The 26,980-nt window shown below is 41.8% G+C and overlaps 1 protein-coding gene across 1 annotated transcript; it reads left to right on the top strand.

Moving 5' to 3' along the window:
- The first annotated feature begins 6,652 nt into the window (after positions 1-6,652).
- On the top strand, positions 6,653-7,111 carry LOC140630441 (large ribosomal subunit protein eL31-like). Its single transcript, XM_072820618.1, has one exon. The coding sequence runs from the start codon at positions 6,687-6,689 to the stop codon at positions 7,062-7,064; it is 378 nt and encodes a 125-aa protein (XP_072676719.1). The 5' UTR covers positions 6,653-6,686; the 3' UTR covers positions 7,065-7,111.
- Positions 7,112-26,980: the final 19,869 nt, after the last annotated feature.

Below are 26,980 nucleotides of genomic sequence, written 5' to 3'. Positions count from 1 at the left end.
AATATTATGAGGGTTAAGTTACCAAACCAAACGCTTAGCTGCCCAGATCAGGAGGCCGAGGGAAGATGTTCTTAGTAAAGAGGAAAGGGGAGGTTATACTGAGCACAAAAGTAGAAGTCATTGGAAATGATTTCACATTTTATTCTTCAACGGAATTGCAGTTCACAAGTTTACATGATTTATTAAAAGAATAAAAGGACTATGAAATCACCTTTGACACAGAAGGCTGCACGTCAGTATTCCTTTCCTACAAAGTCCTCTCCTGCTGCTTCTAACATGTGAAGGAGTGAAAATACCAGTGCAGTCCCAACAGTTAGGCAGCCTGTTGACTCCCACTACTGCCCCTTTTCTCCAGAAGAAAGGAGGCAACTTAGGCCAGACAGCAAAATCCAATAAGGAAATTCGCTCACAATCGTCGGTCACATTTGCCCGAAGGAAACTTGCAGGAGGGCAGGTAGGAGTTACTCAGTGATGCCTCTGGGTTACCATCCAAGGGTGTGAGTCTAAGACCAATAGATTCACTAAGAATATCCCAGTGTAGGTTGGGGGTGGGGGATGGGGTGAAATAGTTAAAGGGTATTAAGTACGTATATCTTGACAAACACTAAGAAATGTATGGAATGGTTGGATTGTTACATTGTAAACCTGAAACTAATGTGACACTGTAATTACACTTGAATAAAAAAATTTTTTTAAAGAATATCCAGTGTAGAATCAGCTGGCTTCAACAAAAGCAGCAAAAACTTTTCGATGTTCCTGTCTTTAATAATGTCCGTTCTAAATGGAAATCAGATTGTAAATGACTGACAGGAACCTACTTACTCATTATCCCTATCATTGAGGATAGGAACCCTGGAGATCATTTGCTCTAGCATTTTTCAAGCTGTGGGTTTGAAATCAAAGAAGTCTTGAGCATCATTTGAAAACAAAATAAACAGAAAATAAACAATGCATAGCATGTGGTAAGGATAATACTTCATGAAATTGCAGTTGCCTGCTCAAGAGTGTGTTGGTGGGTTTGTGTCCTGGGACGTCATGCATTTTTTTTTTTTCTCACTGGGTTTCAGTTACATTCACAAGTCACTGATTTAGGTGTTAGACTCTAGATTGTCTCATTATGTATTTTATATTTTGGAACTAACAGAACAGTGAAGACACTTGTCCAAGGTCAGTAGCAACCGGGTAGGAACTTGACCTCCATCTCAGCCTCTTGGTTAACATGTCCCCTTGTCTCACCAACCTGGGGAGAACAGCAACAGCTAATATTTAGTGAGTGATTATTATGTGCCAACCACTGCACTCAAATATTTCACAGGGAAAGGGGGCAAGTTGACTTTGTGTTCCAAGTAAAGTGTTCGTGGCTCACCAGTGGCAAATCAGTGCTGCAATCCACAGCTAGATAAAATACAGAAGTTGTGAATAAACATTTAACATTTTCACAATGTGACAGTAATTTTATGAGTGTTGAATTTGGTAATAAAACATTGGCTTGCACTTTATGTCTTTAAATTTTTTCCTAGCAATTAACTTTTATTGGATTTTATGAAAGTTATCAGTCCATGATGGGTTGGAAATAAGAACAAACTGGCCCTTCACCACAGATTGTTTGAGAATCACTGACTTAGACCCAGCAAAGCCCACACCTTTGTCCCCCTGTATTCCTTTTGAAGTGCCAGCTGGTTACAGCTACCCTGGAAGGAGCACATTTGCTGGATGCAAATCTCCCATCAGCAGATGAGGGGTTGCTATGCCATCCAGGAGTGAGTGGAGGACTTCCAATTCTAGAAATAGCCCTCTGATCTGGGGATGGCTAGTAGAAAAGGCACTAACACCAATAATTACTTCAAATCTTTCATTTGCTTCAGAACTTGTGGAAGTGGGATTGATAGGGGTAAACAGAAAAGAGCTCCTTTGTAAAGTCCCCAAGAGAAAAAGTTCACACAAATTAAATTCTCATTTCCCGAGCCTCTCTGAGTGGGAAGAAGCAGAGGGACCATGCGAAAGAGGTCTCTGGGAAAATAGGGCTGATTCAAGGGAGCCTGTGTGTCTCCTTGACTTGAGGCTCTGTGGAGGAAAGCACACCTCATAAATCCTTTTGGCTGCTTTTTGGCTAAATCCTCAGATTTGCACGAAGGACTGTTTTGAGTGGATCAGTGTGTCTTTTGTTTGCATCTTCTGGAATTCTGAAGACTGCAGCCAAGGAGTTAGGCTGCAGAACTGGACTGAGCATTTAATCAGTTGAACGCTTCCTTATGTTTTCCTGGTTTGTTCTCATAACAAGTGACCTTAGGCCAACTCCTAGCAACACATGATTGTGGAATGTTCCCTCCTGAGGAATATACAGCCTTATTTTTTCATCCTGAACACAGAATCTGAAAATTCAGAGGAGTTTGGACTATGATAATAATGTAAACTAACTGTACCTGCTGTGTGCCCAGCATTTTAAATATGTGATTACCAAATGTTACAGTAGCCCCGGTCAAATTTAGGGGGGAAACTAAAGCTTAGAAAAGTTAGGTCACTCACCTGATGTAATTGCATTCAAGCCCTAGTTCCTGCATTTCTGTATTTCCTGCAGATTCTTACCAGCATCCTGGCATATGTGAGAAAATGCCAGAGATCTGGCATTTTCATTGATTCTTCTACTTGGAAACAATATCAGGATCCATTCCCTTTTAGTTTTGGTTTTGAATACATGTCACCTATTCAGTAATTCAGGACTGGACGGCAGTAGGTCCTGCAAGCTCAGAAGTCTCCACGGTAAGAATAGCTAACACAGACTGAAGACTTTCTGCTGAACCTGTCCATACAGTAATTTTTAAAATGTTAGCTTCCTGAATCCTTTCTCAGAAACTGCCGCCTCCTCCTCCCTGTCCCTGTGTAACTTTATCATAGCACTTTTACATAGTATGTTCACGCTAACACACTCTAGTTTACTTACTGCATCTATTGCCATCTCCCCCAGCTAGAATATAAACTCCACAAGGGCTGTGTCTTCTTAGCTCAGTGATGTAAGTTCCTAGCAAGTAGAACCAGGCCTGGGCCATAATATGAGCTCAGATGTTTGTTGAATGAATGAACAGTCCTTAGAGGTGAATATCACTATCATCCCCATATTGCATGTAAGCAAACTGAAGTTTGTGCTATTAAATAATACGTGCAAATATGAAGCATTTTACTTCTTCAAAGTCCACTTTAAAAAATTTATTTATTTATTTATTTATTTATTTATTTATTTATTTATTTATTTATTTATTTATGAGAGACACAGAGAGAGAGGCAGAGATGCAGGCAGAGGGAGAAGCAGGCTCCATGCAGGCAGCCTGATGTGGGACTCGATCCCTGGTCTCCAGGATCACACCCTGGGCCGAAGGTGGCGCTAAACCACTGAGCCACCCGGGCTGCCCTCAAAGTCCACTTTTAAATGTTAGTGATTATAATTTCCTTTCTTCACTATTTTGTTGGAACGAGAAATTTAACATGAGAAAGAAGTTGGCTTGGCACTTCAGGCACCCTCCTTAGAAGAGAGAAGCATTTTGTATTTGTGAAATATGTAGATTGGGCCTTTTCTGTACTGTAGGAACTATAACTAGTATTGAGGTAAATAAGATATCTTTCCCTTGAATCTTTTTGTGGTGCCCCCAAGATTTGTAACACTGAAGGAATCAGCTTATATAAATGACTTGCTAATTCAAAGCTGTTTCATGGGCCTCTCCTGAGAGAGACTTTCAGAGTTGTGCAGGACGTGGGGGATGTGCATGCCTGCCTACCCACCTCTGCCCCTAAGTGCCAGGTTCTGGGACTCAGGCCCCCCTTCACTGGACTTCAGGCCCGCTCCACTGCTAGACAGCCACATTGTCAGAACATTCTTTGAGTTGTATCCCCAAATAACTTCAGCCCATTCTTCTGAGTCCTGCTCTCCAGGGAATGAAGAATAAATGAAATCATCCTTTCCTCTTCAGCCCTTCAAATACTGGTTTATTTGTACTCATTCTTTAGTTTTTCTTGTCCCAGTCCCTCAGACATTTCTCACATGGCATCTTTCCAGCCACTTTCCCATCACACGTGCTCCCATTGACATGCTCTCCAGTTCATTCATGACCAACGTGAATGTGTCAGCCCGTAGTCTAGGTGTGGTGTTGGGATCCCATCCATCGTTTTTTTGGCAATCATGCTATCCTGTTGGCTCATCCACACTCCCGAAGTCCTTTAGTGTGAACTACTGTGGAACTCAAGTAGGAAGAACTTACTGCACAGGTGGAACCAAGGATTAGTGAGGATTCTTAAAAATAATAGTGATCTCTGTGGACACTGTCCTTCATTTCTCTGTGCACGCCTGCTGCCACACCCAAGATAGTTATGGTGAGAACAACTGTTTATTGCACTCAAACTGTGTGTAAGGTGAGGTCTTAAGACACTTTACATTTACTACTTGTTTACCTTTCTAAACAACCATATTAATAGCTATTATTAAATTCTGTGTTACACTGAGGAGACAGAGATTAGGAGAGATTAGCTAAAATGCTGAAGATTGCGTAGCTTGTAATTGATGTAGCATTAATATGAGTCTGTGTTTGCCATCAAATCCCATGTTTGATAAGGTGCATTCCCAGGAACTACAAAGAAGACAAGTTTAGCTATACAAGGCTCCTGAAGATCCAAATTATTGTGCTCCTGTTCTGTGCCAGCTGTACCATATCTGTGTATCTCATTTGATCTTCGGGACAGTTCTGTGAGGAGAGCACTATTGTCGTCACCATTTTATAGGTGAGAAAACCATGGCTCAGAGGAGACAAAGCTAGGTTACTCACACAGCTACTTGCATTTAGAGCCAACATGCTTTCTGCCACACCATGCCACTTGTCAAAGATGGTTTTCAGCCCAACCCTAAGTGCCTCTCTCTCCCAGTGTTACCCACCATGAGAGTCTCCCCTCTCCTGTGCAGCATTTCCAAAAGCGGTGATTTCCCAAATTACCTAAGAGTAAAAGAAAAGAACCCTTGCCAAATTAGATGAGCATTTATTCATTATTAAAGACTTTCTATATGCATAGAAAGGGATTCTTTGGGCCAAGGGTCAGCTATGGAAACATAGTAGGAAGCTGGCTGAAGTTCTTAGAGCTCAGCTCAGATGGGGCCCATCGTGTTCCCTTCCTCTCCCATGGTATGACCCATCCATGAATTGTTGGTAAGTGCGGTGGCTGCTGGCAAGACCTGATCCTTTAGTGATGCTCACTTGAGGGCCATGGGCCCATCAGCCTTTGGGTGGAATTGACTTACTTGCCAAATTATAGGTCCAGAAATTTAGAGACCACTAGTAGGAATCTTGCCAAATCGCATTATATTCTTTGCATTTGCAAATAATGTAAGTGTTGACAAGATATTTATTACTTACATTATTCCATTTGTTTGTCCCAACCAATTGGGAATGGGCTAGTAAGGATTCATTGCTCTGTTTTGCAAATGAGGAATCAGAAACTCAGACTAAGAGACTTGCTTAGAGCCTCACAGTCTCTGACAGAGCCCAAGCACAGTCTATTCAAGCTGTGAATTCCACACATGTCCTCTGCTGTCTCTTTCACCTCACTCCTCTCTTGCACTATCTGCCAGACTTCTTGTACATCTTTGCCCTTACCATTGGCCTGTTGGCTGCGAGCAGTCAAAAGCTCAGAAAGAACTGAGTTGTACCAAGCTGGAACTGTGTTTTTCTTAGGCTTCACTTCCCAAGCCATCTGGTCACCCTGTCTTTCCACAAAACAGATGAGATGGTTTGTAGTTGTCATCAATCTTCACTGTCACCTGCAAGTCCAGTTGACCCTGCAACACTAAGCTGCTGTATACGTTCTTTCTGCCCAAGGAAGTACCTGTGTATCAATCTTAGTGCCACACTAACCATTTGAAAAACTTACAACTTCACTTAATTTCTCTAGGGTGGACAGTGAGTTAAGAAATTACTCTGGAAGCCAAGCCTTTCCTGTGGGTTGGCTCACTGAAAAACATCTGACCCAAAACTCACTCTGCTTTGGCTCTGGGCAAAAGGAACAGTGTCCACACCATCCAGCTTGGAATCAAAGCCTGCTGACCACCAACCCCACCTCTGTCCCCATCTCTCCCCAGCAACTATAAATCTAGCCTCCCTATCTAAAATGTCATCATTTCAAAAATGTTATATGAATAGAATCATAATATGTAACCTTTTGCAATTGTATTTTTTCTATTCAGCATAATTCCCCAGAGATTCATCCAGGTCATGCTATAGGTTTTTGTTTTTATTATCTAAAGAACATACATTAAAAAATTTTAACTTAGTTTTAATTTTTAAAAACTTTCAGTTAGGTTGTTTTGTTTTTGGTTAATTAAAATCTGTAGCCAGGGTTGCAGAGGCTAGCTGTCCCACTTCCTAGACAGGGGACTTCTGGATTTCTTAATTTTCCTGAGACTGCATGTCCTTACCTTTTCAATGAACATAATAATTAGACTTTTATATTTGACTTTTGAAAGTTTCAAGGCGAAGCATCCCAATTCCTTCCATTAATGGAGTTGCATTATCTTGATGCGAGGCAATGTCCTCTTTAGCCCTAGTAACTCCAAGTCCCCAGTACTTCAAGGACTGGGATAAACAGCAGGCTTCATGCATTATTTGGAAAGGAAAGACATTAGTCTTCCTTTCCAACTAGGGCCCGGCAGAATGGCTCCCGCAAAGAAGGGTGGCGAGAAGAAGAAGAGCCGTTCTGCCATCAACGAGGTAGTGACCAGAGAATACACCATCAACATTCACAAACGTATCCATGGAGTGGGTTTCAAGAAGCATGCCCCTCGGGCACTCAAAGAGATCCGGAAATTTGCCATGAAGGAGATGGGAACTCCAGATGTGCGCATTGACACCAGGCTCAACAAAGCTGTCTGGGCCAAAGGAATAAGGAATGTTCCATACCGTATCCGTGTGCGGTTGTCCAGAAAATGTAACGAGGATGAAGATTCACCAAACAAGCTCTACACGCTGGTTACCTACGTACCTGTCACCACTTTCAAAAATCTACAGACTGTTAATGTGGATGAGAACTAATCGCTGATTGTCAAATAAAGGTATAAAACTGCAAAAAAAAAAAAAAATGGAAAGGAAAGACATTAGATTCAGTGACCTACCTTTCCTCTGACTCCCTGTCATTCATATTGCCCAAGAGAAAGGATCTGATTGGGTTGGTTGGCTATTTTCAATATAGAGAAACTGTAATGGGCTCACAGCAAGCCCCATGAAGGTGGTGTCCTTTCTCATGGCTTTCTTGTAGATACACTAAGAGCATCTATAACCTCTGTCTGCCCATCAGTCAGAAACAACCAAAGATGGAGATTGCCTGAGCAGATGATGACCATGTCGCTAGAGGGCCATAGAGCAGATATGGGACTATAAGCAGAGGATAAAACTGATCTCTGGATTAGTCGTAGATGAAGAGCAGAATTTATTCAACATAGTGAAAAAATGGCAAGTCCCCATTTAGCATTCTCAGAGAGGACTCTGGCTTTGAAAGGTTCTTAGGGCTTAACAGACCCCCATCGAGGACACTTTCACAAGATGGTTATGAAGAACAAAATTCAATGGCCAAGAATACTCTTGACTAATTATAAAGCCCTATACAAACACTAGGAATTTCACAGTCACCTGACTTAACATGAATTCAGTCTCATCAAAGTAGCTTTTTATGCCACTGGAAAGGAAATTTGTGTGCATGTGTTTTAAATAAGAGAGCCTGGTTTGTTATAGCTAAGAGGGTTAAATAGGAAAGTGAAATATAAATATATAGATGATATAGATATAGATACAGATATACATGCACTTGTGTTTCTGAAAGGAGACAGTAGAGTTCAGTGCTGAGCTGGAAATAAGTCTCTCACTAAGATCCTGTGAAATGTTTGTGGGTAGGAGCTACAGACTCAGATGATAGCTTCTTTGTTTCTTATGATAAAAGTAGGGAACAAAGGTCAGTCATCAGGCATGTCCAGGAAACCGGGCTAAGATAGATATCTAAAATAAACATAAATTAATTGAAAGATTACAAGCTCTAGCTCCTTCCTCAGACTCCACATTTGTGACTCAGAGAGGAACTAAACTACATCTTTGTATATTTAATCTAACAATTCATTCCCTTTTCAACCTTCAAAATAAGACCTTCTTTTAGGTCAGGTTCAGACTGAGGAAATGGGAGGACCAGCCACCTGGGATGAGCCCATCCCTTGTGAACACTGTAAAAGCTTGTTCCACTTGGCAGTGGTCCTCTTCATCTTGGTAATGAGTAACTCCTGGCTGCCACTGACCCCCTACTGAAGTGAGGGCTTCAGGAGCGCACAGGGAAATTTCTGTGTGCCTCTGCTTCTCAGTCTGTGAGCTGCCCAGCTCTGCCTGCCATCACTGGGCACTGATATGTTAGGGATGCCACAGACCAGATCACAGATCCTTCTTTTTCATGGTGAATTCTACTGTCTTGATTTTGTGTATCTATGACAGGAATAGGTGCAATAGGACATATCTTTGCATATACCCAAAACCCAAGTCCTGAGTGCCCCATCATCTCCTGTGCTCCCTTTTATCCCAGTATTTGCCATATTTTCTTGTCTTTATTATTTTTCTGTCATCTTCTCTAAAACACGAGCTCCTATGGGACAGGGACTAAGGTATTTTTTTGGTATCCCTTGCCTTTAGCAGAATGTCTAGCACACTGGGGCACCTTGGTGGCTCAGTGGTTGAGCGTCTCCCTTTGGCTCAGGGGCGCATGGGGCTCCTTGCAGGGAGGCAGCTTCTCCCTCCGCCTATGTCTCTCCCATGAATAAATAAAATCTTTAAAAAAAAAGAATGTCTAGCACACATAGGTGGTTTATAAATGTTTATTGACACAGAACCAGAATGCATCCATAGAAAGGTGAGCAGAATCTATAGAGAGGGGAAGGCCCTGGAATCCAGGTCCCACAAGGAGCTAGGGGTGTGCATGTATGCAAGTGTTTGTGGTGTGTAGACGTGGACAAAAATGTCCACGTCCTAATTCCTGGAACTTGTGAATATGTTATGTTCCCTGCCAAGAGGAAATCATAGTTGCAGATGAGATTAGGGTTTCTAATCTGCTGACCTTAAAATGGGGAGACTTGTGGATTATCCAGGTAGTCAGCACCATCACAGAGTTCTCTTAGGGAGGCAGAAGGGCAGAGACAGAGAAGGAGACATGAAGACAGAAGCAGAGGTTGGAGTGCCATGGCCACAAGCCGAGGAACATAATATAGGCAGCCTCCAGAAGTTGGAAAAAAGAATGGACTCCCCGCCCACCCCAGAGTCTCCAGAAGGAAGACATCTCTGCCAGCACTTTCATTTGAGCCCTGTAAGGCCTGTTTCAGCCTTCTGAACTCCCAAACTGAAAGATAATAAATTTGTTGTTTTAAGCCACCAAATTTGTGGTAATTTGTTACAGCAGCAATTAGAAACCAATATAGAGGCAAGCTTGGGAGGGCACCTGTGAAAAGTACCTAATAGAGATAAGGAACCTGGAATAGGAAATGGCTATGTGGGAGTAGCTCAGTCAGCACCCAAAGAGACCTTCCCAGTGGAATCACCCGAGATGACAATTAGTTAACAATAAGATCAGAGTTGGTAACAGCTCCATATATGCAGCATCTAGCCTCCCAAATAATGCTTCTAATAACTTGGAAGAAACCATAGTAGTGCATAGCGTGGAAGAGTCCATCACTCAGGCCTAGGTTGGAGTTCTCTGACACAGGTTGGAGTTCTCTGCCACCTATGACTATACAATCTGAAGCAAGTTACATAACCTCTCTAAGCCACAGTTTTCTCATCTGAAAACTGGGAATATATCTGTTTCTTTTTTTATTTATTTTTTTTTTATTTTTTAATTTTTATTTATTTATGATAGTCTCACACACACACACACAGAGAGAGAGAGAGAGAGAGAGAGAGAGAGGCAGAGAGAGAAGCAGGCTCCATGCACCGGGAGCCCGACGTGGGATTCGATCCCGGGTCTCCAGGATCGCGCCCCGGGCCAAAGGCAGGTGCCAAACCGCTGCGCCACCCAGGGATCCCTATCTGTTTCTTAACTAGGAGGGTTGTGGTGGAAGTCAGTAACACATGTAGTATGCTTGACATAATGCCTGTCACACAGGAAACAGTAATTGCTTTCTATTCCCGAAAATATACACACAATCTTAGGAGCCTTTAGAATAGCAGTGTTTGGGGTATCCCTATACTCCACACTCACTAGATCGTATGTAGAGTCTATGGGGAGTTCCAGGAACTAAAGTCAGAGAAGAACAATCAAGATGGTTAAAAGACCCCAAATCAGGTCATATAAAAAGAATGTCCAGATGAATGGAGAGTTTTGACATGAAGCTACTTTGAAATATTGTGAGATGAGGCTGGTTACATAATTTGTGGGGTCTGATGAAAAATGAAAGAGTGGGCCCCCTGGTTCCAAAAATAAATAAGAATTTCAGTGGGGGCTCCTGGATGGCTCAGTGGGTTAAGCGACCGACTCTTGATTTTGGCTCAGGTCATGATCTCACAGTCATGGGATCCAGCCCGCCATCAGGCTCCATGCTCAGTGTGGAGTCTGTTTCAGGTTCTTTCTCCCTCCCCATCAGCCCCTCCCTGCCCCTGCTTGCTCTCTCTCTCTCTCTCTCTCTCACAACTAAATAAAATTCTAATAACAATAACAAAAATTTGGGCAGCCTGGATGGCTCAGTGGTTTAGTGCCGCCTTTGGCCCAGGGTGTGATCCTGGAGACCCGGGATCAAGTCCCATGTCGGGCTCCCTGCGTGGAGCCTGCTTCTCCCTCTGCCTATGTCTGTACCTCTCTCTGTCTCTCTCTGTGTCTCTCATGAATAAATAAATAAAATCTTAAAAAATTTTTTTTCAAAACGACGACAGCAGCAGAGCATTAACCCAGCCTGGGAACCTTTGGGCTCAGGGCCCCGCGGAGCGCACACGCCCAAAGCTGGCCTTGGCTCTTGCCAGGTAAGTGACAGAGTCGCCCTGGGAAGCAGGGGTGAGCGTCGCCGCCAGGGAGCCCGAGGCCTTGAAGGATGATAAGGGCGGGACCTTGAGCAGAATGAGGAGCACATAGGAAGGTGGTGAGGAGAACCCGAGGAGCCGAACGCCAGAGCCCGGCAAGAGGAAGGCCGGTGACCTGGGCCCGCAGAGCCCCCGCAGCGCGCCGTGTGGTGCCCCGGGAACCGCCCACAGAACATCGGACCGATGGGCCCCTTTGCCTCCGCGGAGCAGTCCTGGAAGCTTGACAGCGACCATGTGGTACCTCCCCAGAATCTGACGGGCCACAGCGGCTTCCTTCTCTTCAAAGAAGGAATTCAGCCCATGTGGGAAGATGATGCAAACAGAAGTGGTGGCAGGTGGGTTGTTTGCCTGTGGAAGGCCTTGGCATCCTGTTGCCTGGCTGTGTTGAGGCGACAGTTCACCATGGGGAGGAAGTCCGCAGCCCTGTGGTGGATGTGGCTTCGGGAGGATACTATTTCACTATAGAATAAGCCTGGCAGCGACCTAGCAACCACAGCCCGAACACAGACATGCGTTTGTCCGAAATGGATGGGAGGTCTCCATCCGGTCCTTCCAGCTCCTCACCCAAGGGACGTCCGTGCCCTGCACGATCCCCCTTTGCACTCACTCCTGGGGGGGCTGATTCTGCTACATACCCTCCAGCATCTCTGACTTTATAAAGCAGAAAAATGGAGAATGTGATTTAGTAATAGAGAAACTGTATTTTAATGGAGTTTTGTGGAGGAGTGTCAACTTTTTGTTTTGCTGTGTGCCTTCCAGACACCTCCTGAGCATTCCGTTATGCTCTCCTCACACTGTGTGAAAGGGCATCATGACCATGTGTACAAGCCAGAGCTGTCGCCTGAGAGTTATGTCAGTATTATGAACGACAGTGCATCCAGGAAAAGCTTTTTGTTGGAGAGTCCTGGAAATAGCTGTAAATGTTCTCTTCTAGCCCTGCCATTAAATTATTGGGACATTTTGTTTATTTCTCTTCCCTCTTCCCCCAAACCCTCCACTTTCTGAAAATGTGTTACTGATTTTGTATAGTCTCCTGCCTGCACTCTCCACCTCCCTCCTGGAGCACTCTTTCCTTTTTAGATGCTGCCACATGTAGAGTCCATTTTAATCTAGGGAGTCACACGGGTTTCACTGAGGTGGCTTAGGAAGTGTGCCTGGTAAATTAAGCTGTAGCAGAATCCAGTCTGATTAAGAGCTAGATTATAATACATGTTCTAAGTACAGGACTTGGAGCAGAGGGCAATGACTATAATAATTGTCTCAGATGAGCAGTTGTCAAGCCTATTTCGGTGGGTTCTTACACACCCTTTATTGAGGAAGGAAAGTGGAATGCTGGGTGTTGTCAGGCACTAAAATTGGTAAATTCTATAATCTGAAACTGGGACATCTGGAGAAAAAGTGACCTTGATGAATGTCTTCATTTGCATGGCTGTGCTTGTCTGTGGCGGTTAGAAAAACCTGCTTTCAGTTCTCATCGCTTGGTATGTACGTTAGCAAATGTGTGCTGATCCACAATGCCCAGACAGAAACCTCTTTAAGGTTGGTACTTTTGAATGCTTTAAAAATGAGCAGTTACTCATCGGAGTACCTAGGGTTCCAATAAGTAATGATTAAGAGCTCTTACAGGGAGGTGCCTGGCTGGCTCAGTTGGTAGAGCACGTGACTCATCTTGGGGTTTTAAGTTTAAGCCCCATGATGGGTGTAGAGATCACTTAAAAAAAAATAGTATCTTTTTAAAAAGAGTGTGGGGTGGTGCTGGGTGGCTCAGTCACTTAAGTGCCTGAATCTTGATTTCAGCTTAGATCGTGATCTCAGGGTTGTGAGATCAACCCCTACATGGGCTTCCATGCTGGGTGTGGAGCCTGCTTAAGATTCTCTCTCTCCCTCTCCTTCTGCTCCTACCCCCCACTCTCTCACTAAAATAAAAAAATAATAAAAATATACAACTTATTTTTATTTTTTAAAAAATATTTTCTTTATTTATTCATGAGAGACACAGACTGAGAGAGAAAGAGGCAGAGACACAGGCAGAGGGAGAAGCAGGCTCCATGCAGGGAGCCCAATGAGGGACCGGATCCCAGGACTCCAGGATCACACCCTGGACCAAAGCCAGGCGCTAAACCACTGAGCCACCCAGGGATCCCCTACAACTTATTTTTAAATATGAAAGAGTTCTATAGCCATTCCCAAGTACTGTCTTTTTTCACTCTCATGAGCAAAGACTTTAGTACCTTGAATTAGTCTTTCTTTAATATGTACCCGTGAAAGCCCAACCTATTTTTTCCAAACTAGCTTAAGAAGTCTTTTTATTTATTTTGACTCCACTGGTCTCTGGTATGCTATGACATAACACAGCTATGGTTATGATATCACCTGTTCTAGAGACAGATAGAAAAATGATCTGCTGGGGATAGGGAATTCGTCTCCACTTTGCACTGTCAGAGCTATTTTCCCATGACCCCTTTGCTGATTTTCCCATCCAAGTACTAACCAACCTACTTAGCTTCCGAGATCAGACGAGATCGGGCGCGTTCAGGGTGGTATGGCCGTAGACCCTTTGCTGGTTTTCCATCTGCAATTGGCCCCTGCTCTCTTCTGCTACTCTTCTCTTTCCATCCTTCTGTTCATGTATGCACGTACATGCACAGGCACGCACATACGTGTCTGCTTTCTCCTTGTGACACTGATAATCATTTTCTGCCCACAGAGAGGCTTGTGATCCAAGATGCTCTAAGAATGAATTTTCAAGTAGTTTTGCAGTGGAGAGGGAACTGTGGTGAGTGATTGCCTTTTCAGAGCAATTGTCTGTTGCAGCAATAAATGGAAATGTCAGGAGGGAAGAAGGGATAGACTTGACCTCAACAGGACTAGAATGAAAGGGGAAGAATTATAGAAAAAACATGAGGCAACAAACTGATGGTTGCCAGAGGGGAGGAGCTTGGAAGAGAGGCAAAATGGGTGAAGGGGAGAGGGAGATACAGGCTTCCGGGTATGGAACAAATAAGTTTGGTAATAAAAGGCACAGCATAGGGAATGTAGTCTGTGATATTATAATGACATGATAAGGCAACAGGTGGTAGCTACACTTGTGAACACAGCATAATGTGTACCCTTCTCAAATCACTGTGTTGTACACCTGAAAGTAATGTAGAATTGGGTAGCAACTAAAGCAAAGAAACAAACATGAGGGAGAACTTCGTAATAAATCAACCCAAGATGCTTCAGCACTTCTGTCACCAGAGGTGTTCAAGCACAGAGGGTGGGCAGCCACTTTGCAGTTACTTTATACTTGAGGGCAGAAAGCTCCTCCTCATTAAAAGTGTTTAGAAGGTGAGAAATGAAAAAATTAACCAAATGACTTCCAAAATTACTTCCAATTCTGAAACTAGATTATTCTATCAAATATTTTAAGAGAGGGGATTTGAAGAGCCCTCCAACTTTTCTCAACAATTTAATGCAATTTTTGTGCCTAGGGCTTCAGGGAGTGGAGGAACGGGAACAAAATGGGGAAGGACTGATAGTGAGCAGGGGATTTCTTTGGGGGATGATAAAAAGGTTCTAAAATTAACTATGGTGGTGGCTGAACAGGTCTGTGTATATGTACTAAAAACCATTGAGTTTTAGGCTTTAAATGGGTGAATAGTATTGTATGTAAATCATAGCAATAGAGTTCTTTTTTTTTTTTTTTTAAAGTAGGATAATGCAAGCAAATTCTTAGCAGAGGCAACAAGAGGAACCAGGAAAGAGTCGGAAAACAGCAGGTATGTGGCTAGGTGAGCAGAGCACAGTGTCTGGGCTTGGTGGAGTGAATGGCTGAGGGGTTCATCCTTAAGTCTACCCAGAGCCGAATGCTTGATGGATATTGAAACATAAAGCTCAAAAGCATCATTAGGGAGCAGAAGGAACAGTTTCAATGCCGGTGACCACTGTGACTAACTAGCACATCCCCTGGCTTTCTGAACGCCTTGATTACACAGAAAGGGAGGAAACCCCAATGATTCTGAAAATTAAATGTCCCATCGTTTATTGAGTGAGATCTCAATGTAGATTAAACTTGAGTTAGAGGAATACTGCAATAAAGCTGGTTGAAGGGGGAGGGATATTTTAATGCAATTTTTTAACAATATAGAACACACACACACACACTTAGACACACACACACACACAACACACATCTTTCCTAGCATCACAGCTTTCAATATATTTTCCCTACTGTAATCATTCCACTTATATACAGTTTTTCTGTTTGTGCATTTTCATGATTACATAAAATTCTATCGAATGGACATTGTGTGATTTATTGTTTCCTAACTGTTGGGTGGCTCAGTTCTTTCCAATGTTTAATTATTATAAAAGCAATGCTCTAGATATTTTTGCATACACAGCTTCTCTTCACTCTTGAAATACTTTATTGGAATAATTAGAATTCGCTTGGTTGCAAATTATATAGCACATTGGAACAGCCTAGGTAAAAAAGATTGTGTTGATAAGCATATGGATACAAAATATAAGGCACATGTAGGAATTGGAAAGTTATCCAGAACTCCTCATTTTCCCTCTCTGGTCTCTTGTTTTCCTTAGATGGCCTTTCTCTGCCTACTCTTGATTTCCTTATAACTTTGACTCGCAGAGGGCTTCAACTTGCCTTGGAGCCAGAGACCCAAGATTTCTGTCAGAAGAGTCCAGAACCAACCATTCATTATCTGATAAAAATTTTTACGTCTCTTATATCAAATTCCTGAGCAAGAATGACTTGCTTCCCTGACTTTATGACTCGTGCTTTCCTCTGATTGGTGGAGAGGGTACCTTCTGACATCTGCCTAGATTTATTTACTATTATTTATTATTATTATTTTCCATTTGTTTTTATTGAAGTTTGATTTCCCAACATATGGTATAACACCCAGTGCACATCACCCAGTTACCCCCCCACCCCCGCCTCCCCTTCCACAACCCTTTGTTCATTTCCCAGAGTTAGGAGTCTCTCATGGTTTGTCTCCCTCTTTAATTTTTCCTACTCAGTTTCCCTCCTTTCCCTTATAATCCCTTTCACTATTTCTTATGTTCCACATATGAGTGAAATCATATGATGACTGTCTTTCTCTGATTGACTTATTTCACTCAGCATAATACCCTCCAGTTCCATCCACTTTGAAGCAAATGGTGGGTATTTGTCCTTTCTGATGGCTGAGTAATATTCCATTGTATGCATAGACCACATCTTCTTTATCCATTCATCTTTTGATGGACACCGAGGCTCCTTCCACAGTTTGGCTATTGTGGGCATTGCTGCTATGAACACCGGGGTGCACATGTCCTGCCATTTCACTGCAGCTGTATCTTTGGGGTAAATACCCAGTAGTGCAATTGCTGGGTCATAGGGCAGTTCTATTTTTAGCTTCTTGAGGAACCTCCACACCTCCACACTTTTCCAGAGTGGCTGTACCAGTTCACATTCCCGCCAACAGTGCAAGAGGGTTCCCCCTTCTCCACTTCCTCTCCAACGATTTGTTGTTTCCTGTGTCTTCTTAATTTTCATCGTTCTTACTAGTGTGAGGTGGTAGCTCATCGTGGTTTTGATTGTATTTCCCTGATTCTGCCTAGATTTAAATCAAACCTACTACTTACTAGCCATTTAGCCAGTTCCTTGGCTTCCCTGTGTCTCTATTTGTCTGTCTGTAACATGAGTATAACAGAGGCACCTACTGAATGAGATTATTGGAAAGATGAAATAAAATATCCCTTGTCAAGAATATAAGACGTCCTCAAAATGTGTTGACTGTTAGTTTTCTTTAAATTTTGTATATGGGAAAATATACGTATTTTAAATTTTTACATATTTTTAAATTTCCCATTTTAATCTTTTTAAAAAAAGGTTTCATTTATTTATTTGACAGAGACAGAGAGAGTGCACAGGCAGGAGACGGGTAGGCACAGGGAGAGGGAGAAGCAGGCTCCTCACAGAGCAGTGAGCCTGATGCAGGCCTCAATTCTAGGACTCTGGGATCATGACCTGAGCCAAAAGCAGACGCTTAACCACCTGAGCCACCCAGGCACCCCATTTTAACCATTTTAAGGGTACAATTCAGTGGCCTTAAGCATATTCATGCTGTTGTACAACCATCACCACTATTCATCCTTAGAACTTTTTCGTCATTCCAAACTGTAGCTCTTGTTTTCTAAATTATCATCATCATGATTATTTCAAATATGGCTTCCTGGGTCCACCTTTGGAAGAATGTGATGGAGACTCTTCCCAAAGAAAGGAGCATGGTGCATAGGCACTCTCAGTTCCTATGAAACCATCGTACATTTGTAATTCTTTAGGAATTACAGAGCATGTTCACGCATTATTTTATTTTATTTTATTTTATTTTATTTTATTTTATTTTTTTTTTTTAAAGATTTTATTTATTTATTCGTGAGAGACAGAGAGAGAGAGAGAGCGAGGCAGAGACACAGGCAGAGGGAGAAGCAGGCTCCATGCAGGGAGCCCGACGTGGGACTCGATCTGGGGTCTCCAGGATCTTGTCCTGGGCTGAAGGCGGTGCTAAACCACTGAGCCACCCAGGCTGCCCACGCATTATTTTATTAAGGAAAGACTTCTTGAAGCAGTAAAAGTTGTAACCTTATTTTATAGGAAAGGGCACTGTGGGTCAGGACATGTGATTTGCCCAATATCTCCCAACTTGCCTGCAGAGTCAGGACTCAAAGTCAAGTCTTCTCACTCTAAGTTCATGCTTTTTTGCATGACAACTTAGAGATGTGATCAGTCAAGCCAGGCTTTCTACCGATTTGTTGACAGTTCCTACTACCTACTCTAGTTCAGACTGTGAGAAGGAAGAGAGGACTTCTCAAATTGAGACTGACTTGTGGGTGGGTCTCTCTGGGAAGTAGAGGCAGGCCTGTAAGAACTCAGACATTTGGTGTAGCCAGTTTGCATCCTTAACATGTGGGAAAAGCAACAATCATTTGGTGATTCTGTGAAAACCAGAGTGGAGGGATTGGTTAATGGACCTCTTAACTTTTACCTTGAGAAAGTTCCAAAATATTTGCTGGAAACAAATGGCATTGCTAAGCAGATTTTTCAAATGGGCTATAGAAGAAGATACCATTAGAATCAAAATGGGCAAGTTTCTGCTGGTGCTTTATGGTTTATACAAAGAAACATATTTTGTCTGATTGGTGTGATTAATTTTTTTTTGTCATATGCCAAAAGTTCATTTTATATAAAAACCACAGGAAGAAAGCTGTGTGGACTCAAGCTACCCCCATAGCACCTTTCTAACAACTAGATTAATGTCTGCTATTAGGCAATCTTTCCATTAAATTAATGGATATTTTTTTGGATGAGACATTCACCTTCCATTTGGCACTCTGACTCATTTCCTTGCTGCTTGTTCTGAAAGAAAATCACTTAGGATAACTGAACACCTTAGTGCAGTTGAGCTTTTATTATGTCTGTTCTGAACACTCCTTTTGTATAAAATTTGTGGATTCTCCTGTGCTCTTTCATATCAATACACATATCTTCTCTTTTGGCTTTGGGCCTGATCCCAGCCTTCTTTGCCACCCTGATCCCACTCCATCCATGCTGCTTTGTTTTCCTCAATTCTATATCAGTTATAGAATATAATAGTAACTCTCAACTATGTTTGCTTCAGCCAATCCTATATCTTTACCTAGGCTCTACTTGTCTTTCCTTTCATCCATGTGGAACACCTTTCCCTTTCAGCCTCCCTGAATATTTCCATCCTTCACTGCCAGTAAAATCCCATGTATTCTCTAAGGCTTTCCTGACAATTTCAATGCATATAGATTTCATCCCTCTGGGAATTCATCTACCTTATAAATTACAACCATCATTTTTGGAGGACCTATTAAGTGCCAGTCCCATGATCTCTACTCCTCATTACAACTGTATGAGGTCATTATTGTCATCCTCATTTTATAAAAGAGGAAACCAAGGGTCAGAAAGGTTAGATAACTTGTCACATGCCCTAAATTACTAAACTGAGAACTTAACTACAGGAGTAAATGATCCTAAAGCTCTTCCTTTTTCTGCCTGTGCTGGCTCCTAACACTCTACTACCCCGAGGTGTTGTCTAAGTGCTCTGGGTGCACTAGTCTTCTCTTCTCATTTAGTTCTTGAAATCAGAGATTATATCATTTAAGAATTGCACTCAGCTGCTAGTTACAGAGATCCAGAGAGATGATGGCTTCAATAAGGTAGAAGTGGATTTTTCTTGCACTTAACAGGAGTTCTGAGAAAACAGGCCAGGTGATAATGTGGACCTTAGAAGAGTATTATGGGCCTAGCCTCTTTTAGCTCTTCCCTTTACCACCCCCACAATGTGAGCCTGATTGTTGTGGTTACAAGATGACTTCTGAAAGTCCAGTCATCATATCTGTGTTCCAGGCAAGATGGAGGAAAAGAGGAAGGGAAAGTGTTGGCCTCACAGTCAAATTCTTCAAACCTTTTCCAGAAACCTCACCTTATAACTTTGGTTTATGCCTTGTTGGCCACCACATCTGCAAGGAAGGCTGGGAAATATTTTATAGCAGAGTACACTGACTCACCCAACAATAAAGGTATTCTGTTTGAGAAAGAAATGGATGTTGAATAGGCAACTAGTGGTCTCTGCCACCAAGACCCATGTCCTGGCCTTCTTCTGTATTTTTACAGCACCTAGAAGGTGCCAGATATACACTGGTGGAGAGTACAATGTAGAGAAATACAGAGTGGAAAATGTAATTTAGAAAACTGATAAATGAAGAAACAGTAGCCTTGTGTGATGTCTAATTTATAAATACTTCATAAGAAAATAAATACGCACTTTTCCCCCCTAAACAATCCTGCTGTCACTCAGCTTCCTGTACAGAATGCTTATAAAATGAACATCAAGATTAAGAAAATGAGGCCAAGTCTTTTGAAATTATTTTGAGTAGACTCATTGTTTCTTTCGGCCTTTATTCTTTGCATACATTTTATTTCCATTTACAAAATTGAAATAATAAAATGTTCTGTTTTGCAAAAGAACTCATTGCAAACAACCACTTCTGACAAAATGACCAGTACTCAGGCAATGTCTGATGAGCACTTAGAGAAAAAGAGTAGATTACATTTCCAATAGAAATTAGTGTTACGTATTTCTGGAACTCTCCTGAGTTCTTATTTTGATTTGCAAAATAATTCAACTGCTTGAAAGAAAGATCGATGGTGATTACCTGAACTGTTTTCCCAGCCCCCAGATTAACATCAAGAGAGGGTCTTTATTTGAGATTAAAAGCACACTTTTGTAACTTTTAATTTTTAAATGATTTTATATTTAGAAGAAATTTGTAAGAATAAAATTAGGAATCCTGTATGCACTTTACACAACATCACCAACTGTTTACAGTTTGGCGCATTTGCTTTATCATTCTCTTTTTCTCTGTCTTTCTATGGTATGTGTGTATGACTTTTCTGAAAATTTTGAAAATAAATTGGAGATGTCATGTGCTAGGAGACCCCTAAACACTTCAGAGTAGTGGTTGAGAAAAGTATATTCTTTTATATAACCTAAGCAAAATGATCAAAAAAAGACATTTGCCATTGATATAATACTCATTCAATTCATGGTTCATGGGCAAATTCCATTATAATTGCCCCAATGATGTCCCTTATAGCTATTTTATTTTCCCAAGCCAGAATCCAGTCTCAGATCATGCATTCCATGTAGTTGTCATGTCTCTTTAATCTGGAACAATTTCTCAGCCTTTCTTTGATTTTCTCTAATTTGAAATTAAAAAAACAACAACAGTAAGACAGTTATTTGTTAGAATGTCCTTCAACTTGGATTTGTCTGACTTGCCTCATGATTACATTCAGATTATACATTTTTTGGTGAGAATTTCACAGAAGTGGTATTGTGTGCTTTCACTGTGTCATATGCAGAGGCACACAATATTGGTTCATCTTGGGGTACTTGGGTGGCTCAGTAGGGTTAAGCATCTGCCTTCATATCAGGTCATGATCCCTGAGGTCCTGGGATCAAGACCCATATCCCTTCTCAGTGGGGCGTCTGCTTCTCCCTCCCCCCACCCTCCTCGTGCTCTTTTGCATGAGCACTATCTCAAATAAATAAAATCTTTTAAAAAAGTCTTTAAAATATATTGTTTTGTCTTAATGCTAGTGATGCCAATTTGGATCACTTGTTGAGGTGGCATCTGCCAGATTTATTCATTGTCTAAGTACTATTTCCTTTGTAATTAATAAATGATTTGTAGGAAGGTTTTTTTTTTCTTTTTAATGATACAGTTTTGCAAAGTTTCTTGAAGTTAGATGCAAAGTTGCAAGAAGTTAGATGCTTGACCTTCATGGAAATGTTAAATGATCCTAGATATGAAGTCTGCATCAGAGAGAGAAAGTTTTAGGGATCCCTGGGTGGCGCAGTGGTTTAGCGCCTGCCTTTGGCCCAGGGCGTGATCCTGGAGCCTCGGGATCGAATCCCACATTGGGCTCCCGGTGCATGGAGCCTGCTTCTCCCTCTGCCTGTGTCTCTGCCTCTCTCTCTCTCTCTCTCTCTCTCTCTGTGTGACTATCATAAATAAATAAAAAAAAATAAAATAGAAAGAGAAAGGTTTAGTAATATCTACCAACTTTTAGATGATTTGTGTGGTTTTATCAGTTTTATTCCTTCCTTCTTTCTTTATTTTCATGTGACATATATTTAATGGCATTTGCTATGTACCGGTCACTACTGTAGGGATAGAGTAACAGACAAAGTTTCCTGACTTGACAACAATTATAGTCTCATCAAAGAAGACAGGCGATATAGAAGCAAACTTTTTAATTTTTATTTCTATTTTTTATTTTTAAAAAAGATTTTATTTATTTGAAGAGAGAGAGAGAGAGAAAGCATGAGCAGGTGGGGGGGAGGTGGAGAGGGAGAAGCAGACTCCCCACTGAGCAGGGAGCCTGATGTGAGGCTCGATCCCAGGACCCTGAGAATATGACCTGAGCTGAAGGCAGATGCTCAACCCACTGAGCCACCCAGGTGCCCTAGAAACAAACTTTTTTTAGTCCTATGGAGTAAGTGCTAGGGAGGAAAATCAAGCCAGAAGGGGGAATAAAGCTTGCAAGGGGGTTGTTATTGTAATTAGAGATGGACTGAGGTGTCACTAGGGTGATATGAGCAGAGACCTGAGGCAGACAAGGGAACAATGTCTGAAGGAAAGACATGCCAGGCAGAGGAGATATGTCAAAGAGAAGAAATCTAAAATATAGAATAACTACAAGTTCACCCAAGGGAGTCATAAAGGAAGCCAAGGCGTTTCTCTGGAGCACAACAGCACTCTACCTCCCTTCTGTGAGTCTGATTCTAGGCATGAACAGAATGAGCAGATGGATGTCAGGGGGGTTGTGGCCTTGTAGGGTGTGCCACTCAGACCTCTTTCCAAGAAAGAACCTGTTTCAAGGCATGCAGAGAGCTGAGAGTTTCCAGCTGTGGCACCTTCTGGATCTACCCCAGCATGTGAGGTCTAAGCATTTTCCCCCAGGCAGTCCTTAGCCAGTGACTGAGCATGATAGAGATACTTGAGTATGACAACTATTCTACAACATGAGACTCCTTTTTGTTGTTGTTGTTCTTTAAGTTTTCATTTTAATCACCCAGTGCTCATCACAACAAGTGCACTCCTTAATCCCCATCACCTATTTCACCCATTTCCCCCACCTGCCTCCCCTCTGATAACCATCAGCTTATTGTCTATAGTTAAGAGTCTGTTCTTGGTTTGCCTCTCTCTCTTTTTTCCCCTTTGCTCATGTGTTATGTTTCTGAAACTCCACATATGAGTGAAATTATATGGTATTTGTCTTTCTCTGACTTATTTCACTTAGCATATCTTCTAGAGCCATCCATGTTATTACAAATGGCAAGATTTCACTCTTTTTATGGCTGAATAATATTCCTTTTTAAAAAATTTTTATTTATTTATGATAGTCACACAGAGAGAGAGGCAGAGACACAGGCAGAGAGAGAGAAGCAGGCTCCATGCACCGGGAGCCCGACGTGGGATTTGATCCCGGGTCTCCAGGATTGCGCCCTGGGCCAAAGGCAGGTGCCAAACCGCTGCGCCACCCAGGGATCCCCTGAATAATATTCCTCTGTGTGTGTGTGTGTGTGTGTGTGTGTGTGTGACATCTTCTTTATCCATTTATCAATCAGTGGCCACTTGGGCTGCTTCCATAGTCTGATTACTGTAAATAATACTGCTATAAACATAGAGGTACATGTATCCTTTTGAATTAGTGTTTTTGTATTCTTTGAGTAAATACCCAGTGGTGTGATTGCTGGATCATATAGTAGTTCTATTTTTAACTTTTTGAGGACCTTTCACACAGTTTTCCAGAGTGGCTATACCAGTTTGCATTCCCACCAACAGTACAAGAGGGTTCCCCTTTCTCCACATCCTCATCAACACCTGTTGTTTCTTGTATGTATTTTTTAAGCTGTTCTGACAGATGTGAAGTAATAACTCACTGTGGTTTTGATTTGCATTTCCCTGATGATGAGTGACGATAAGCATCTTTTCACGTGTCTGTTGGTTTTTGGTATGTCTTTGGAGAAATGATTGTTCATGCCTTTTGCCAATGTTTTAATTGAATTGTTTTTTGGATATTGAGTTTTATAAGTTCTTTATGCATTTGGGATACTAACCCTTTATTTGATATGTCATTTGCAAATATCTTCTCCCATTCTGTAGGTTGCCTTTTAATTTTGTTGATTGTTTTCCTTGCTGTATGGAAGCTTTTTGTTTTGATGTAGTCCCAATAGTTTAGTTTTGTTTCCCTTGGCAAAGGATAGTGGGGACTTATCTAGAAAAAAGTTGCTGTGGCCGATATCAAAAAAATTACTCCCTGAGCTCTTTTCTAGGATTTTTTTTTATGGTTTCAGGTCCCACATTTAGGTATTTAGTACATTTTGAGTTTATTTCTGTGTATGGTGTAAGACAGTGGTCCGGTTTCATTCTTTTGCATATTGCTGTCCAGTTTTCCCAAAACATTTGTTGAAAAGACTCCTTTTCTCATTGGATGTTCTTTTCCTGCTTTGTCAAAGATTAATTGACCATATTAATTGTGGGTTTGTTTCTGGATTTTCTATTCTGTTCCATTCATCTATGTATTCATTTTTTGTGTCAGTAGCATACTGTTTTGATTACTACAACTTTGTAATATAACTTGAAGTCCAGATTTATGATGTCTCCAGCTTTTCTTAAAAAAGATTTTCTTTCTTTCTTTCTTTCTTTCTTTCTTTCTTTCTTTCTTTCTTTCTTTCTTTCTTTCACGGAGAGAGAGCATAAGCAGGAGGAGTGGCAGGCAGATGGAGAGGAAGAAGCAAGCTCTCCACTGAGCAGGGAGCCCGAAGCAGGGCTCAATCCCCAGACCCTGGGATCATGACCTGAGCTGAAGGCAGACACTTAACCGACTGAGCCACCCAGGTGCCCCTTCTTTTCTTTTTTCAAGGTTGCTTTGGCTATTAAGTTCCATATAAATTTTAGGAATGTTTGTTCTAGTCTGTGAAAAATGCTGTTGGTATTTTGATGGAGATTGCATTAAATATGTAGGTTGCTTTGGGTAGTAAAGACATTTTAGTAAGATTTGTTCTTTCAATCCAACAACGTGGTAGTTGTTCAAGGGCAATCTTTGTGCCAGGCCTTCCTGTTAGGCTGTCTATGACATTTCCAGACCTATGCATAGTCTGAGGCTCTACCTACCTATCATCCTTCCTTCCTCTTCTTGTTTCATAGGTATCAGACCTGCATCATGGAGTAAAGGTTTTCCCTGCTCAACCCTACAACCCCACACTCTATTCCTGTACCTTCCACAGGTATCCACTCCCGATAAGTTGCTTGCATTTCTAACCCCATCCTAGTATCTGTCTGCTTCCTAGAAAACCTAGACTGGCACGAGGCAGAAAAAAAATGTCCATGAGGAAATTTTGCTCCTTTTGCTACACTTTACTACATTTATAAGTCAGATACAGAGTCATGGAGATGGAAAGACGGCAGTCCACAGTGGTATCAAGGGATAACCAAAGTTTCCAGATAATCGCCCACGCCATCTCAAATAGTATTCAACCTGAATGAAACCTACCTATAAAAAATGCAAACAGTTTTAAAAACAATTCTTCTGCATAGTCATTTCAGCCAGACACCTGCCCCTGCATATTTCTTTCTTTCTTTCTTTTTTTAAAGATTTTATTTATTCATGAGAGACACAGAAAGAGAGAGAGAGAGAAAAAAAGAGAGAGAGAGACAGAGACAGAGGCACAGGCAGAGGGAGAAGCAGGCTCCACGCAGGGAGCCCAATGTGGGACTCGATCCCAGGACTCCGGGATCATTCCCTGAGCCAAAGTCAGATGCTCAACCGCTGAGCCACCCAGGCATCCCTAAATATTTCTTATATGGAAATTCTGGGGCTACCCATGGAGCAGCTCCAAACTCGAAACCAAATTCTGAGGAATAAGGGGCCCACTGTTTAGTAACCAAACTAGTACACAAAGCAGCAGCATGTATGAGGTAGTGGTGGGGGGTGGGGAGCAGAGCCCTCATTTCCATTCCTGAAAGTTAAACCATGGGAATCTGTGTTCTCTGGTGACATTTTCTAGACCTCCCTGAGAGATCATTCTGTCTCCACCCCAGGCTCTGCTCAAAGGCCACTGTCTGTGTCTGGTTCACCATACCACAATGACATTCCTTAGAGTGGAGTGAACTATGCTCTAATCATGTAGCTGAGGGTACAATTTGGGGCTCAATGAGGCAATGGATCCAAAGATTTTCTGGGGAAATCTCTCAAATCCCATCAGGAAAGCAAACACTGGTTGGAAAGGAAGTTGCTCTGGGGTGGGGACACGTGGAAGACAAAAGGTTATGACCCAGGATTTCAGAGTAAGTACCCTTTATGTGTCAGGCACTTTTCATGTGTTTATATTTGTAAGGCCACCCTATGATGCCGGAATTATACTTTAAGGTAATCCTTTTTTTATGGCCTAGAAAAATGTCGTTTGGAAGGTTAATTGATTTTTCCAAGGTCATAGAGTTAGCAAACAGCAAAGCTATGACTTTAGATGAGGTCTTCTAACTAACTCCAAGCGTAGTAATTTTTTCATGATTTCACTGCTGGCTAATTTAATCAATATATCTATATCAATAATAATAATATTTTACATAGTGGCCATACCTGGCTTAGTTGCTTAGATCAAATCATGTCAACTTTTAGTCAGACTATGGTATGCACCGTAGTGAACATTTGCTAGTTTTTGACATCTCAAGATCTATTTTCCTCTTCTTTTGGTAAACATATTCTAATTTCTTTCTGGAGAACTTCCCTCCTCCCTCTTGCAGTCCAGAGTTTTGGGTGAGCTCTAACCCTGGGCTTCAGTTATGAGGCCTATGACTCCTAAATCAATCAGCATCTGCATTTTCCTGGGCACTGCAATTTAGAATGGTCTGTAATTGGCCAGGACCAATTAGCTTTTTGCCAAAGTTGCTGGGAGAAAGGCAGTGCTTTTCCTAGTTCACCTGAACCTGGGAAGATGTAGGCTGGAGCTGCTATAGTTCTTTTGCTGCTTTGATTGGACAGTCTGTCCAAGAATGGTGCTTACACAGCAAAAGCAGAGCCAAGAGATGAATAGGGAGAAACTAGGTCCTGTTTCTCTCTCTCTCTCTCTCTCTCTTTGGCCTGGGATCAGGCCACTCTTGGGGCCAAAACTATCCCCAAGAACTTTCAGTTCTGTGATACAACAAATTCCATTTATACTTAAGCCAGTACAGGTTGTATTTTCTGTTACTTTCATCTGAAGAAGGTTTACCTGATACAATAGACTTCCTCATTCCAATTCAACCAGTGTTAAAAAAATCAATGAGGACTC

Source organism: Canis lupus, chromosome 3, assembly GCF_048164855.1.
Source record: "Canis lupus baileyi chromosome 3, mCanLup2.hap1, whole genome shotgun sequence".
Classification (NCBI taxonomy): domain Eukaryota; kingdom Metazoa; phylum Chordata; class Mammalia; order Carnivora; family Canidae; genus Canis; species Canis lupus.
This window is presented reverse-complemented; position numbering and strand designations above follow the sequence as displayed.